Raw genomic sequence first — 17,643 nt, 5'->3', positions numbered from 1 at the left:
AAGTGAAAAACGGCGGTCAAACGAGTAAGAAGTAAAGGGGGGGAGGGGAAAAAAATAAATGAATAAAAAGTAGCCAACCGAATTCGAACATTACAAAATAGATATTTAATTAGCCCCCCAATTGCCCCTTTTTATTTAACTGGGTACCTAAGCCCCGATCGTCACTTGTCACATACTCTGTGTCAGTGCGTTCTGCCACCGCACATGTGCTTGCCGATACTGCCCTTTTTAACTATGAAATAAAACCCTGGAGATTTGTGCCGCGTGTGGCTTCAAATTTGTGGTGAACTCTATTCATATGTGCCTTTTGTGTGACCATATCATTCTTCACGTGAATGTACTTTGGCCTAGACCATTGCACAGGTATCCCCATTATCCCTCGACTGATAATTTGCGCGATATGTGCTACCTGCACAATTGCTGGCCGGGACTGAAGGGTTGATGTGTCCTACACCGTTGCATAAGCCCGAATGTACCAACAAAATCGCGTAATTAGACAAAAATAAACTTGGAGCTTTCAAAAAGTGTTCCTTCGTTTGGGGTTCACCGCGTTAAGCGTCTTTTATTTTATGACCCCCCACGCGCGATTGCGAGAGATCATTGCGTCGATGAGATGTACACTTTTACGATACCAAAATTGTGTATTCCTCTTTAAAAATTGAAAATTAATGTGATGAAAATTTGTTTGAATGTTTACCTTGTCTGTTCATAATTTTTTAGAATCCTAAAAGCTAGCTAGGCTTGGTTTGCATTTTTTCTTTTTTTTTTTTATTTTACCCTTATTGGCTAGCTGTTCATAAAAAAAAAAAAAATATAATTTCTTCAAGGGAGCATATGCCCCCCGGAGAGTTACAACGAAACAGTCTGAGTATGTCCCCACGTGTGCATTTTTCAAAATAGCTATACATGTTGAGTATATTGCAAACAGTTACATGTGCGAACAGTTTGTGCCCGCCTTAGTCGGCTATTTTCTACCTTTTCCCATGATGCTCAATGTCAGGACGTCATTTTTAGACACATACAAAACACGAAAAGATAGACACATGCTACAGGCGTATGCAGACATGTATATGTCCCGAACGTATAAGTATCTCCCGGAAATCGCGTACAGATAGATAATAACACCATGAAGATACCATACCTCAAATTTTTTCTTTGGAGCTGTTGGAACATCTTGACAAAATTGTGTAGCGCAAATGAGGAAACCAGTTTTTCGAATTTAAAATGGGAACATGACTTATTTAGCATAAGTGATCTGCACGGAGATCTGGATGCGTTTTTAAAAATTCTACTGAATGAAAAAATGATTGATAATAATTATAATGTGATACGAGAGAATGTACTGATAGTCATAACCGGTGACGTATTGGACCCCTCTTATGATGACATAAATATATTATTTTTTATCGAAGAGTATAACGAAAAGGGGAAAACGCTGAATTCGAAAATTTTAATGGTATTGGGAAATCATGAAGTTAAAAACATGTGTTTAGAATTCAATAAAGTTAAAAAGAACGCAGAGAAGTACCAAAACAGAAATGACATGTTCTCGAAAAATGAAGTGATCTATAACATTTTAGTGAACAAGCCATTTGTTTTGAGGGTAAATGAAATGGTATTTTCACACGCAGGTGTGTTGCCATTTTATGCCTCTTATGGTATTGATTATATAAATAGGGAGGGGAAAAACGAAATAGAAAATAATTGCGAATTACTGTTCAAAAAAAGAAAAAGAAAAGAAGAGTTTTGCATCAGCTGTGATTACGGGCCTACATTAAATCGGTATTTCTCTTTTGTGAGTGATGGTCTTTTTAAAAGGTGGATGGTTTGTTCTACTTTAAGCAAATCCTTAAATTTGTTAAGTTCGAGCAGAATGATAGTTGGACACACTGTACAGAAGAACAAAAAGGTCAACAGCTTCTGTGATGAAAAATTACTGCTAACGGATACGGGCATAAGTAAATGGAAGAAAGGTGTGGTGTCTTATGTACAATACTTTAAGGACGGTACATTTGATGTACGCTATGTGTGAAAATTGGGTCTTTTCTTCGCTTTTCCTCTTTTTTTTTTTTCTTTTTTTTTCGTTCATGTTGTCTGGAATTGCGCTGGCGATATTTAACATGGGTCGCACTACCTCGCTTGTTAGAAGTGCGCATTAACATGTGTCAATCTGCTGACACACTAGGATTTCTACACCATGTACCGTTTTTTTCCATACCTTTCATTGACTTCAGAATTGGATGGTGTACCATGTGGTACGCGTATTTCACCTATTTTAGCACTTACATGGGGTAATGGTGCCGGTGAAATATACACACGCACGAGCCTATACTTTTGCAGGAACGCGGGAGTTGTATTTTCATGGGGGAAAGTAAACGGGATAATGCAGTCAATTTTTGCACCCGGGTTGGCTTTCCCCGAACGCACCCATTTGTACCTTCTGAATATATCCTAATGGTGAATATATAAATATATGAACTTTTATTTGACGAACGGGTGTATTGTCGGTGCGATATCGGCATGTTCGTGCCTCCTCGTTGTAGAAATGATTCCACTGTTTATGTGCATATTTATTTATTCTCTTGTGTACCTTTCCATTACTCTCAATTTTGTCCTGCCAACTCAAATCCCGCACAAGTGTACCTATAAGGTACGTACCTACGTACGCGCCGTTGGTGTTGTGAATAAATGCAAAAGTACACAAGGAGGCGAGGACCCCAAGTGGGGAACTGTAAATCGAATTAATTGGCGATATTCAAAGTAGTGATCGCTGCAACAGTATGGGGTTCACTCTGCGCACAAAAGACATATAATTGGTACAAAATTACGGTTCGTAAGAATGAAGGGGGAGAAAACAGCGAAATTTTAAATGTACGAGTATACGTATGACCAATTTGTAGAAATTCGTACACTTTATTTTTTCCCCAGAAGGTATGCATAATCCACTTCCATTTTAATATTTTAATTTTTTAATACACAATTGTCTGCATATATATGTTAGGAATGGCTCTTCATTTTGGTACATATATACAAGTGCGGGTTTTTTTAAATTGGCATTTTTCATTTTATTTATTTATTTATTTATTTATTTTTTCCCTTTTTCTCGATTATACTTTTCCTTTCAATATTATGGAATTTATATTATGCCGTAGGTGTCTCCCTTCGTTGCATTTTTTAAATAAACAGAACTGTGATATATAAATACATTTTATGGGTAAATTAAGTCATATCAAATTGCAGATCATTCAAATGCGTTTTTTTTTCTTTCTTTTTTTTTTTTTTTTTTCTTTTTTTTTTCTCTCATGTACTATTGTTTATGCATGTATGTATATATGATAATGTATGTAGTGTTGCCCCATGAGGAACCCTTTGCAAACCCGCCCGTCCCCAGACTCGCAATTTCCGCGGCATTAAATGCGTCCTTTGCTTTAATCGCTGGAGCTGTCCCTCATATCGTTTTCAAGTTCTGATTGAAGGGCAATTAATTCCCCCAATTTACGCTCTTTCTACGCGTGTTTGTATGTACATATAACTTGTGTCGCATTATGTATATATATATATATATAATATACAATATATATAAACATGTAATATGCACTTTGTTTTTTTTCCTTTTTCGCATCGAATTTGTACAATTCATACATGTAGATTTAATTTTGCCAATTAGTTAGCCCAAAGTACTATTAATTTCCCCATTTGAAATATTTAGTAATTTTATTATTTCCTTTTTTTTTTTTTTTTTTTTTTTTGTGAAGTTATTGTTTAATTTTTCTTTTTTTTTTAAGTTAAGGGGACAGTCCGCATGCAGCGCTTGTATGTGCTGGGCTATGCTGATTGGAGGAAGCGTTCACCCAGGTTGCCGAAATATGTATGCCTGTGCGCACAAGTACGTGCCTGCATGTGAATCCGCCTAATTGCATTTGCGCGTGCAACCCTATGAGGTGTGGTACAGTGTACAGTTAAGAGTGAAGACACCGAACCTAAAACCCCGCAGACTGGTTGTCGCCCAATTATGCTTACGCGGGCATATAAACACGTGCATATAAACGCGTACGTATAAGCGCGTTCATATTTGTGTTACCTGTGAGCGCACCCCGTGCGACCCCGTCGGAAGAAATGCTAAAAGGCAACAGCAACCACGACGATGTCAGCGATGACGACTTTGTTAGCGAAAAGCAGATTTTCCAAGGATCGAACAAGACCATCCTGACCCTGGAATCCATCCACGTCGTTAAAGGTATCGACAAACATGTAAAGAAGAGGATAGAGGAAGGGAAGGTATACCTCAGTGATATAAGTCCTGTGAAAAACGCAGAAATTGAAGAAGCCTTTTTAAAGAGCCTACGTGACAATGCTTTGAAAAATAACATCATAAGTAAAAAAAAATATTATAGTGGCACGTTCAACAAAGATTTGAATATTAAAATAGAAGAGAACTACAAATGCTTCAGCTTAGGCCATGGCCAGGGGCCTGGGGGCGGACACACAGATGCGGGTGACCCAGGTTGGCACAGTGGTAGTAACAATTTGAACAGCCCCAATGATAGTGATGAATTGGACAGGCGACCGAAAGGGAAACACAGGGTACCCCAAAGGAATAAAGACAAAGGTGAGGAAGAACGGGGTGAAGAAGCTGGTTTGGAGGAGGAAAAAAAGAAATATGACGAGGATGAATTACCAAATGACGAAGATGATAACGATGTCTTCAACCAATCGGAGGTAGTAGACGAGGCGGACGAGTCTTACTACAACCAATTTAACTCCTTTTTCGAGAAGGGCCTAAAATCGAGCTTGCTGGAGAAATTCTCTTTCAACGATTTCCCAGAATTGCTCGAAAGAGAAACGATCGATTACATAAAAAAAAAGGAGAGAAAATTACAAAAAAAAAGATTAAACGCAAATTTGGAGGCACTCAGGTTGCAATACATACCGATAAATAATGATAAGTTTAAAAATATTCCAAGAGAAATTAAAGAAAATATTTTAGCTCTATTCGCATGTATCATAATTAAGCATATAGAATCGTTTGATGATATCCAATTGCAGAACCATTTGGAGGAGTTGTCCAGGAATTTCCTCAAGCAGTTGTCAGAATTATTGGTTATAGATCCTCTAGCATACAAGTGTATCATGAAGCCATTGGAGCAAAGAGAGTTAATCAGGGACATCACAGGTGACAAGAAAATATATCAGTTGTACGAGAAGCCATTTATCGATAATTTATTGGTACAAATACAAGACCTCCAAGCAGGCATAGATTTAAAGTTTAAAAAAGTTGTGGAAGAATTAAACAACGAAATGGATTTTTGGCAAAATGATCATATTACTGATGATCATAATAACGACCTCCTTAGTGATGTGGAGAGGGATATACCATACGGTGTTGACAGATGCTACAGCAACAGTAGCAACCTTCTCGACGATGATGAGGAAGATAATGGTGACTGCAGGAGCGATGGCAGAAACTTGTCTTCCGCTCGGGGGAGTTTTATCCAAAGAGAAATTGATGAATCGTACAATGGAGAGGCCATCCATGATTACTTTTCCTGGGGGGACAACAAAACCATCCGGGGTTTTAAAAAAACCGGGAGAGGTGACCACCCAGCGGTACACACCGGTTGCGCCGCTTCCTCGGTAGAAGCAGGGGCAAGGGAAGATCAAAGTTTTGTTGACACACAGAGTGAGAAGAAAAGAAACAAAAGGAATCCCCCACGTAATGAAAAGAGGGCCCCCTCGGAATGGCACAATGACGGCCCAATGATGGAGGAGGCGATTAGCGGCATTGTGGAAGAGGACGAATGTAATGCTCCACCAGGAGTTAGCTTGGATAGTCAGGGTGAGACAAATGACAATGGAGTGACTCGCGCCAGTGGAAGAGCAGTTATCGGGGAGAGGAAATTTCGGCAGGGTGAAGTTCCGAATGAAGTTGCTAGTAAAACTGCCAATGAGGCTCCCCTCCAAGACGAACAGGAAGCCAATCTGGGGGATGCTCACCCCAAAGAGACAGGCAAAAGTGGGCGTACTGACGACACGAAGCAGTGCAAAAATGGGCAATGTCCAGAGGAGTCGAAGAAGGCGAAGGGGACAGGACCGTTACAGCCGATGGTGGAGGAGTCGGGGAAAATGAATTCCGCCAAAGGGGATTCTACCAAAGGGGATTCAAAGAAAGGGGAGTGCACGAAAGTTGTGCCTGATAAGCCCAGCACCAAGGGGAATAAGAATATGGCCCTAGAGAGGGGCATGTCGCATGGAAATGATCGCCAAAGCGTAGGTGAGAGCATACAGGCGAAGATCAAAAGGAGCATCAACCGTTCTGAGACATTCGAAGGGGAAAGCGATTATGAAGAGAGCGACATTGATAAACACCTAAACCATGGGGTGCCCACGAGAGGACCCGAGGTGAAGTCAGTGCTTCTCAGAGACTTAATCACAACGTACATCATGACAGGAAATAATAATGCGAGAATACAATTATATTTCCAGAAATTTGCCAGATGCTTAAAAATAAATGAGTTATTAATCTTAAGGATAGAAGAAAATTTGGCGGCAGATTTAATAAGTGCTTTACAGGCATCAACAAATGAAACTTCCAAAAGGAAAAATATAAGGAGGATAAAAATAGCAGCTGCTGCATTAGGTGGGGGAGCTTTGATAGCCTTCACGGCAGGGTTAGCTGCCCCTGGTATTATAGCAGGGTTGACTGCATTAGGTGCGGGGGGAAGTAGTCTTACAGCCTTCCTAGCATCAGCTAGCGGTTTGGCATTTATTGTCTCGTTATTTGGTGCAGGAGGAGCTGGATTGACAGGGTACAAGTACAGCAGAAGAATAGCAAACATAAGAACGTTTGAATTTATGATGCTAAATGGAAGTCTGTCGAAATCGCTAAGTGTATGTGTTTGTGTCAGTGGGGAAATACAAACAGATGAAGATATAACAAACCCATGGATTGACGTTTTCCCTAATTGTTACTGTGATTTGTATGCATTGAAGTGGGAAAACCATTTGTTAAAAACATTGGGTTCTTTGATCGAAACCATGTTGTCTCAAGAATTTGCAATAACGGCTAGTCGAATATGGTTGCAGTATACAATAGCTAGCACACTCAGTGCTGCGTTGACGTGGCCATTGGCATTAATTAAGTATGCCTCAAGTTTGGATAACGTTTATTTGCTAATACGGGAAAGAGCGCAGCAAGCAGGAAGAATATTAGCAGATGCCTTGAGTGACAAAAACACTGTTGGTCAAAGACCAGTTATCCTCATTGGGTACTCCGTTGGGGCTCGTGTCATTTTTTACTGTTTAAAATATTTGTATGCAAAAAAAATGTATAACATTGTTAGCAATGCTATATTTATAGGTCTCCCTGCAACCACCAGCACAAGGGTGTGGGAGAAAATTAGGATGGTAGTGACGAATCGAGTGATCAATGTTTACTCAAAGAATGATTGGCTCTTAGGGTTTCTGTACAGGTACATGGAGTGGAAGTTAAGTGTCGCTGGGCTCATCGCAGTGAATGTACCGAATGTAGAAAATTATGACGCCAGTGGGATTATCCACAGCCACCTGGATTATAAGAGGAAGCTCAAGGACATTTTTAACTTGATTAACTTTGACATGTGATTCTTCGAGGGGAAGCATCTTAGTGGGGAAGTGATGCAGTTAGTAGGGGTCAAATCTCCATTCCGATGTCCCACGAACAGTGACCACTGGAATGAACACCCACATGGAGCAAACCTCTGTGTCCCTACTCCTGCGCGCTAACACTATACATGTTCATTTTAATTTTTAATTTTTTTTTTCAAGGAGTTCGATTTTTTTTTTTTTTAAACACCCGAATATGTATCAGCACGCAGAAAAGCGAGCATCCAATTTATTCTCCCCTTCTAATATATCATATGCATTTTTTTTTTTTTTTTTTTTTTTTTATGTCTGTGCATTTGTCTCTCCCCTCTTGTTGTAAAAAGGTTAGCAGAGTGCATGTGTAATTTTTCACTTTTTTAAACCGATGGTCATTATTAAACTTTTAAACAAATTCCGCAAGTTGGGGTGAGACGCGATATAGTGCGTGGTGATAAAGTAGCAACCATGGGTTTATCACCACAGTATAAAGGAGTATCTATTTAGCGCGTCCATTTCCGGAGTTACGTTATATCACCAAGTGAGCGCATCATTCTCTTCCGTGCTTCTTCCCTTTTGCACAATTTGAGAAGATCACAAAAAAAAACGATGTGTCCATCTCGCTATATTTTTTCTTCCCAAGCATGTCGCACTTGATAATTTGACAAAAGGTGGCACCGATAATTACTAGGCAGTCAGCCATAAGGTTGTTTTGCAAAAAAAAAAAAAAAAAAAAAAAAAAGGAAGGAAGGAAATCGGATTATAACAGAAGGAGCATGGATACGGAGGGTATGTACATCAGTTGGTGTCCATCCTGGGCGACGCCTTAAGATGTCGCCATCTGGACGAACATGGAATAGACATTGCCGTGTTTCCAAAAAAAAAAAAAAAAAAGGTGATTTCGAACATAAGTCGAGTGGTGCGCTCCAAACGTTGAGAGGTTTCTTCATCGCATGCACAAATTTGAACACCTCCGGGTGACCCGTTCCACTCGGTGTGACACGCAAAAGAGCAGTTACATAACCGTAGCGAGGGTCACGCAAGGGGGTGCAACAACAAATCGGGCTGAACATTACATCTACATGTAATGTGAAAAAAAAAATGTCGAATTAGAACAAAGACAAAACGTTAAAATCAGGATCCTCCTGATTATCGCAGTACTCATTCGTGTTGTAGTCCATATCTTCCTTTCCTTCGAAGATGTTGAGGATGTTCCCATCCGTTTCGCTCGCCGCGCTACCTTTCCTCTTAACATGATTATCATCTGCAGAAGGAGAAAAATACACATACATCTATATTAGTGCACGTAAGAAGCTTAGGGGTTTTGTCAAAGAAAAAAAAAAAAAAAAAAAAAAAAAGAGAAACAAAATGCACATCGAATGTAACACACGCATATACGGTTCCGGCATATACACAGCGTGTTAATGCCACAGTGGCCGCTTTTTCTTTACCATCAACACTGATGGAAGATGCGTCGCTATTGAGATCCCCCGATGTTTCAATTCTGCCATTCTCATTCTCGTAGGCATCCAAATCGATTTCCTTGTTTTTCTTTATAGCCTCCTCAATCTTCAAGGGGTTATTCCTTCTCTCCTTTTTATACTTGTCCCTAATTTGCTTGTCGGAAAATTTAGGTAAGAAGGCACGCACCATCATTAAGTCGACACCGAACATTTCAATGGCTTGATAAAACTTATCTGTTTCTTCATCTGTCCATTTAAATAACGACGATTTTTTATATGCATTATTGTAGGTCTCTATTTGGCTCCTATTCAAGTTTGTATTAATTTTGCCCCTTTTAGACATTAGCATGTTCATCCGGTTACTTTGAATGCAATTTTCACTCATAATGATATTTGAGTTGTATTTTTTTTTATCTTCGTAGATGACATCTCCACTTTCTGTAATGTTTAATTTGTTGGAATAACTTTGCGCCGGCCCATCGATCAGATTGATAATGTCATCTTCATTATTCTCTTCCACGGGGTTGTCGTTTTCCCAATTGTCTGCATCTTCTCCCTGGTTGTGATCTACAGGGTTTAGGAATGTGTCCTCACCGGTACCCACATTATCTCCATTTTGGGACACTGCTACTGTTCCCTCTGGATGAGATACTTTTTCCTCCATTTCGATACTTCTAAAAATGCTATTAACAATATCATCAGCCTCTTCTTCCTTACTTGTACAGTCCGCATTAACACCTACTCGTCCGCTTTTCCATTCATTATTGGTTTCCATAAAACTGAAGTCATTCTTATTTGCGTATATTATATCTCCCTCAATTGGTACATTCTCTGATTCGCCTTCTATCTGATTGGCGGAGTTTATCTTTAATTTTTTCCTTCCCTTCTTTTGGACTAAGTCCCAGATGGTACCCCCGTTATCTGCAAGTGGGGCGCAATTACCCAAATGTGAGACCACCAGAAAAAAAAAAAGATCCACTCATATTGGGGGAGGGGTAACGAATGTCACACGTAACTCGTAAGCGGAAAAAAACTTCACCCGATAAATTATGCGAACTCTTAGGTACATCCCTCATTTGGACCTCTTTCTTATATCCTTACCAATAGCATCATTTGAGGAACATGGAGTTTTTTTTTTTTTTTTGTTCTTCATGTTTTTACTTATTAACTCTGAGTAATGCGAGGCGCTGCTAAAAAATTGCTTTTCTTTGGACGCCTCCAGCTCGGTGTCGTTTGTCATTTGGGGGAGTTCATTTGGATCCTGCGGGGGGGATGGGGCAACAAAAATGGGCTACAAATGAGGTAATTTCACATACGTTATATGCACACGTGCGGAACCGCCAATTCCCATGGAAAAGTAATTTCTACTCAGCCTCCCACAACAAAAGGCATGCTAAACTCCCCACTTACTGCGTCAAAATATACAAGGTTCTTGTTCATTCCATTTTCTGGTAACATCTGGTCCGGGTAGTACATGTTGTTTGGGTCCACTACTCGCTCCAATTCGTGGTTGGCATACTCTCCAGGGTTATTCATTTTTGCGCCTTCGTTTTTGTCTCCACTGATACCGATATCTTGTGGGTAGAAGTACCCTGTGGTGTTGTTCTGATTGCCCTCATTGCATCCATCAGTGTGCACATAATTGACATTACCGTAGTTAAGGTCCACCTTCAAGTCTTCCTTCAGAGTTTTGTTAAAAGTAGCCTCTTGTTGGGCCGTCATCGTTGTGCTCCTGTTACACTGGTTGTAGATCCCACTCAACGATTCTTCTCTATACAAAGTTGAGTTCTCCTTGCTCTTAATATTTTCATTCTGAATGTAGTACGTTTCGGTCTTATGCTCTAGGTGGTTGTTTTCATTCACAAAAAACTGCTTGTCGAAGGAGGCGTTTGCATTGTCAAGATCAGTGGGTAGTTCGCCCATCATCGGGTTCATTCCCTTGGACTCATAGAACGACTTCCCCTCGTTAGCCTGTTTGTCCATGTAATCTGCCACCTTGTCCACAGCATCCGCCGACTTACCCATACCATTTGCAACACTTCCAGGATGACCACTTCCATACATCTGCTCTTGGGCGTAAAACACACTCGATCTTTGATTCATCTGATTTAGATTTTTCTGATGCCCCTCCTGCTCTTCCTTTTCTTTGGCCATTTTAACTTCAAAGCTAGTCATGTGGTACGCAGGCATATTGCCCGCTTCGGCCCCTTTATTACTATCCGTTTGTTGATACGCCGAAAAATCAGTAACCCCCATATCCTTGTAATAATTTTCTCTATATTCTACATTGTTGAAGCACATTTTGTCATTCATAAGGGGAATGTTTTTCGCATTGGTTAAGTTTCCACTCTGAGAATCAACAACCATGTTGGCATCCAATGGATTTACCTTTTCGCTGTTATTCGGCTGCTCATTCAGATTAGCACTTTGGTAGGTAGTCATCTCATTGGGAAGTGTTGTCTGGATTGATGCTACTTGCTTGTCCGGTACCCCCCTTGGCGCATCATCATAATTCTTCATTTCGTTATTAGGCATATAACTTCTCATATCAGGAATATCACTAGGGTAATTATTTAAAAAGGGGTAGGGCGTCGGTTGGTTGTTCCTCATGCTACTATTCAGTGTATTGTTCATGTTGTTAACAGGTTGGAAATTGACGGGGGCGGTCCGATTGTCCACGCTGCTGTTGGCAAGGTTTTCCCCCCTAATCATACCATCCATTGCGCCGTTAGCCATCGTAACAGTTTTCGTGTGCATGTTTTTCGCATCCACCTGGTCCATGCTTACATAGGGGTTGAAATTACCAACCATGGGTTTGTTCATGAGCGTGTTAGGAGCATGAAAAGGCATTCCATTAATATCTGTACTTATTAAATTGTGGGGTGCTGGATGATGAGGGTGGTGATAATACATACCACCACTACTACCACCCTCAATTATATTCACTTCATTTTTATTTTTATTTTTATTATTTTTTTCCATTTGTTTTTCTGCCTTCAATAATTGCTTCCTTTTCTTATCGTACATTTTCATCATCAATTTTTTTTCTTTTAATTTTTGTTTTTCATCTTTCTTCATTTGTTTCTTCATCATCTCTTCCATTTTGTCTTTACTTTTTATTTTTCGTCCCGCTTTTAGATTATCAGGGATTAGATTTAGGTGACTTTCATCAACATTGGCCATATGTACCCCTGTCATGTTGCTCATATAGGGATTATTAAAAGGTTCTTTGTTCATTGCGTTTGCTCCTGTCCTCATGTCCATTCCATCCGCAGGGTTAAAATTTCCGACTGCTAGACCATTAGTATTGCCACCCTGGGTAGCCCCATTTGGCGGGATATTATACATAGGAGGAACTCCGTTGAATGGAATGTGGTTGAATGGGACCCGATTAGGAGCAGTGTTGTTACCAGGGAGGGCATTTCCCATGGGCATGCCGCCATATGCTACATTATTAATAATATTTGCCGTGTTATTACTCGAGTTGTTGAACATGCTTGCATCGGTCATCACGGCCAGGTTATTATTTGGTTGTTCATTTATCATGGGTTGTTTTTTGTCAACACCGATGGAGGGGGTTGTTATCCCTGCGATGTTGGAGTTGCTACTCCCGTTTATGTTCATGGGAGGATGTACCTTTCCGTTTGGCGGATGCATACCATCTCTGGGCAGGTTAGTCAAACTTCCTATATTGTTCATAGAATTGCCGTTCACATTGGGGTTTTCCTGGTTGGAGTAGTAATTGAGCAAGTTGTTCCCATACACCATGTCCACGGAGGCGTTGCCATCGTTTGCTATAGGTACATTTATGGACCCATTATTTTTGTGAAGGTTATTTTGTGTGTAACTGCCGTTATTTGTCACATGAGTCATGTTGCTAACATTGGGTATGTTTCCATTGTAAGGGGTTACTCCTGTATGAGCCTCCGATGGGAATGCACCAAACATATTGTTATTTATTCCATACGGTGTAGAGTCCTTCCCCATTTGATAGGAATTATTTTTATTTATTAATTGGCTCTCTTCTGTGATATACATATGATCTTTTTTATTTTTCCTCTTTTTCATTTTTGCGTTTTTTTTCTCATTGTTGGTGTCAGCTGCTGATGGTCCGTTGGATAAAGTGCCCGATATGTCTTGTGTCATTCCATTGGCCATTTCGTTAGTTAATCTATTCATCATGCTCATGTAGTTTTCATTTCCTCCACTCATTATTTTGTTCATGTAACTGGGGTTGTCGTGGCTTAAGACGGTGTTCATGTAGTTAACGTAGTCCATGTACCTGAGGTTGTTAATGTCGTTCGATTCATTTGGGCCGATCGAACGATTGGGGATATTGATTCCACTTGGGGGGTTCACTTGGTTTGGCGTATTGCTGAGACCATTCTGGGGGGGCATTGCGTTCATTCGGTTCGGGGGGATAACCCCGATAGGTGCATTTCCCGTTCCGACAGCATTCATGTAGCCCATTCCGTTGACATAACCAATGCTGTTGACTCCATTATTGTACGGTAAGGCATTTCCTGAAAACTGCTGATTCATCATGTTGTCTAGAGCTTTGATTCGTCCCTTAAATCCACTGAGCTTTTCTCCATTCACGTAATTCATGTCATTCTTACCCGTTTTGGCCACTTGTGCGTTTACGTTATTTGAAAGAACTTTGTATTTATTTTTTTCCTCATTGGATAACTGCTTCCATAATTTAGAGACATATGAATTTTGCTGGGCTAGGGTTAACCCCATGTCGATATTTTTTTCCTTATGTTCCTTTCTCTTTTCCCGAGCAAAAATACTAAAGGCAGTAAACTTTCTTTTTTTCTTCTTTTTTTGGGACAAATAATTTTCTTCATTTATTTTGGACGCCTTGACAGCCCATTCTTTTTTTTTTTCATCACTTAGACTGTTCCAAATTTTGGCTACTGCTGTTGTTTGCTCAGTGAGGGAACTGCCTAGAAAGACTTTCTGGTTAAGTAGCTCCTTTCTTTTTTCTCTAGCGAAGAGAGTAAAGGAAGTTATTCCTCTGATTGCTTTCTTCTTCTCTTCTTTGGTGTCATCTAGATGGTTCGCGTTGGATGGATCCTCCATGCCGTAGTCGTTTAGATACTCATTCATGTCGTCCTGCATGTAGTCGTTCATGTAATCGTTGACACATTCACTTCCGTACTCATTCGAGTGATCGTTCGAGTGATCGTTCGAGTGGTCATTCGAGTGGTCATTCGAGTGGTCATTCGTGTGGTCATTGGTATTGCCAGTTTCGTTACCAATTAGGTTGCCATTCGGGTGCCCCTTCCCGTAGTTATTGCTTCCTCCCTGGGGGTAAATTCCTTCACAATTGGGGCCCCAATTAGGCGCACAATTATTTCCCTGGTTAGGGGCGTAACTGCCTGCATAGTTAGCCGCATAATTCGGCGCGTAATTCCCTGGGTAGTTTTCCCCTTGGGCGCCTTCAAATTTGTTCGCGTAAAAACCGTTGGCCCCGTTAGGACACGGTGCTCCTTTCACGTATGCCCCATTGGGATGACTGTTAAGCTTCATGTATGCTCCACTGTCGGTTTGTACGTTCCCGTAGGCGCTGCTATGATTGGGCATATTGGTGTATCCCGCATTGGGATGGGTCACATTGGAGTAAGCACCAGGGGCGGGGGGCATGTTTGTGTAAACGGCACTGGCAGCGGTGGTAGTAGTAGTATTCGCATAGGGACCATTGGTGGGTGGAACATTAGTATAGGGTGAATTAGCGGGGGGCATATTTGCATAAGGGGCTCCTGCTCCCCCTGGGGGTATATTTGGATAGGAAGCACTCGGAGGGGGGAAATTTGTGAAGATTCCTCCCCTGGTATGAGCCATGTTAGAGTAAGGCCCACCGGTATTGGGAACGTTCATCATGGGTGGCATTTTGGCGTAAGCCATTTTGGAGTAGTCCATTTTGGTATAGGAAACGTTCGAATATGTCGGATTTTTTTTTTTTTTTTTTTTTTTTTTTTCTGAAACATTTACAACGGTACTGCTCTTTTTGATGGTTTTGCCAATGTTGTGAATCATGTTGTTGGTTCCTTTAAAGTCCTTACAGTTATATAATTTGGGTATTAAATTTTTGAGCGATATTTTTATGAGTGCATTGCTCTCACTCATGTCACCATTACCATGGTCATTGGTGTATGGAGTGCAATTTTTATAATCACTTGTATCTGCTTGCGCATTACTACCAGGAAGACCAGTGCTATAGGCATGGGATGTACTATTCAAGTGGCACGTATTGCTATTTTCAGGACCACTTGTATTAGGTCCACAGTAACTATCAGTTTTGTATGCCACTCGTTTGAATCTACTATCTGTCTTCATCAGGTGCAACTGCTGCATGCACTCATCAAATAAATTCCTCTCTTCCTCATATTTCAAAATTTTAACCTTCCTCCTTAAATTTTTTAACTTAAAAATAAGTTCTTCCTTCTCAAATTTGAGGTTTACCTGACTTAGTAGCTTCTCATACATGTCCACATCATTCGAAAGAAGGAACAACAGAAAATCCTTGTCCTTGTAGCTAATGTTATGCATCTTCTCAAAATGAATTATTGCGTTCATCACTTCCTTCGTGTTGTAAATAAAGAAGAACATAAGCTTCTCATTCCCTATGATGAGAAAATATATATTCTTGACGTACACAAATAGCTGCTCTATATCCATGTGGTTGATGAGATTGTTCTTTCGCAGGTAATTAAATATTTTTTTCTTTATGTACTTTTCTGAATTTTTGTATTTGCTTATGAATCGGTTTGACTTGAGTTCGTTTATCTTGTGGAAATACATTTTGTAATTCTCCTTCCGATTTGTATTTCCACTTTCTTCGTCTTTCCCGTTTTTATCGTTGCGACTGTTTTGATTTCCATTTTCGTCGTCTTCCCCGTTTTGATCTTCACCATCGCCCTGGGCGCCACCTCCACTCTGATTACCGTTTTTTATCTCGTCACTGTGACCACTACCACCATCGCTACTTTCGCGTTTGGCGCTGTTCCCGCTGTCGGCATTTCCGCTGTGGGCTTCTCCACTGTCGCCGTCCCTCCCTAGGGTAGTATCCCTGCGACTGAGAGGGCTATAGCCTCGCTCGGAACAGGCCCGATGACAATTATCAACATTGCTCACCGACATTCCCCTTTCATCACCATAGGAGTTTTCTATATCGTAATTTTCTTCATAAAGTGTAGGGTGATGAGAAGGTGTCTCGATGTTGTACATAGATAATGCATCTCTTCCGAAATGTTTCATTTCGTCTTTCTTGTCATTTACCGAGTTCAGACTTACAGTGGTGTTACAGCTGTATGGGATGGAATCATCTTTTCTTCCTTCTCCTTCTTGGTACGTCGAAGTTTGTTCGTTAAATCGTTCGGGACACTTTTCGATGTCCGCATCTATGTTACTCGGTGCTGCGGCTACATCCTCCTTCGCCGTTATTCCATCCTCCTTTTCTATGCTCTCCCTTCTTTCTAATTCCTCCTCCCCATGTGTGGAGTTTTTCTGTTCATTCATAGTGAACTCCTCATCTGTAGACGTTTCTTCATCATTAAATGCGGTACACTTATTATGTATACTTCTATCATCAGAGTTGCTTATTTGATTCAAGCTGTGGATTTTGTCGTACAGAGCATTGTTTCCTCCATTCAAGTTCAGCATTCTGAAGGTACCTTCCCCTTTGACGATGTCCATTTTTGCGGGAAGAAGCGTGGTAGCAGCGAGAAGGAGGAACACAACGTTCGGCTACCACGCAAACACTACGAAGTGATTGATTTTCTCGTTTTCACTTCAGTTTGTGATTCCCGACTATTGTTCTATCCTCCCCTTAGCTATTCTTATTTTGTTCACTCAAAAATTAGAAAGAAAAATAACAAACAGTGTACTTCAAAAAAAAGAAAAGCATGGTGGTAGAATTTAGCTGTGATCCTTCTCCAACATGCATTATATATTTTACTTCTCACACAAAATGTGCTTCGTAGACGTACAAAATGTAACTGTTTCTTGCAAATGTGGGATGCATGAACTAATCGAGGGGCACCTTAACTAGACGTTGTTACAACGTTCACACATATAAAGGTACACTATACCGAAGTGTAACACACCACGTTGTGATGTACTACACAGCACGGTGGGGTACACTTTAATTACTACCTAATCGCACTGGCACGCGCGAAAGAATACTTAAAAAAAAAAAAAAAAAAATTAAATACTCCTTTGCCACATTGCTTTGAAAGAAAAGGCGGAAAAAAATTACAAAATGGGGGAGAGGGGAGGAAACAAAAAATGAAAAGCGAAATAAAAAGGAAAAGGTTATTCAACTAAAAAGGCTACCGCAGGGGAACAAGTCGCTCGTACTATATATTTACGCATGTTCCGTTCTTGTCGCGTATAACTTAATTATTACTTTGGTTCGCTTCAGATTACAGCGAATTTCCTCATACCCCTCACAAAGCGTATTTTTTGCGCATGTTGTGTACATAATTCTGTACGATGAATGCATAAAATGAGGGGATGGGCCAATATATGTTCATTTGCATATGAACATATATATATG

General features: G+C 40.4%; 3 protein-coding genes across 3 annotated transcripts; 2 read left to right on the top strand and 1 right to left on the bottom strand.

Moving 5' to 3' along the window:
* Nucleotides 1-1,126: 1,126 nt before the first annotated feature.
* Nucleotides 1,127-2,032, top strand: PKNH_1305700 (shewanella-like protein phosphatase 2, putative; the record flags this gene model as incomplete). The annotated part of the gene is made up of 1 exon (XM_002260527.1): nucleotides 1,127-2,032. The coding sequence occupies one exon, from the start codon at nucleotides 1,127-1,129 to the stop codon at nucleotides 2,030-2,032; it is 906 nt and encodes a 301-aa protein (XP_002260563.1).
* A 2,084-nt stretch (nucleotides 2,033-4,116) lies between these two features.
* Nucleotides 4,117-7,620, top strand: PKNH_1305600 (uncharacterized protein; the record flags this gene model as incomplete). Its single annotated transcript, XM_002260526.1, has 1 exon — nucleotides 4,117-7,620. The coding sequence occupies one exon, from the start codon at nucleotides 4,117-4,119 to the stop codon at nucleotides 7,618-7,620; it is 3,504 nt and encodes a 1,167-aa protein (XP_002260562.1).
* A 1,106-nt stretch (nucleotides 7,621-8,726) lies between these two features.
* On the bottom strand, nucleotides 8,727-16,781 carry PKNH_1305500 (high mobility group protein B3, putative; the record flags this gene model as incomplete). The annotated part of the gene is made up of 4 exons (XM_039113493.1): nucleotides 8,727-8,881; nucleotides 9,069-10,001; nucleotides 10,182-10,341; nucleotides 10,491-16,781. The coding sequence occupies 4 exons, from the start codon at nucleotides 16,779-16,781 to the stop codon at nucleotides 8,727-8,729; spliced, it is 7,539 nt and encodes a 2,512-aa protein (XP_038969874.1).
* Nucleotides 16,782-17,643: the final 862 nt, after the last annotated feature.

Source organism: Plasmodium knowlesi (genome assembly GCF_000006355.2).
Source record: "Plasmodium knowlesi strain H genome assembly, chromosome: 13".
Taxonomy (NCBI): Eukaryota; Apicomplexa; class Aconoidasida; order Haemosporida; family Plasmodiidae; genus Plasmodium; species Plasmodium knowlesi.
This window is presented reverse-complemented; position numbering and strand designations above follow the sequence as displayed.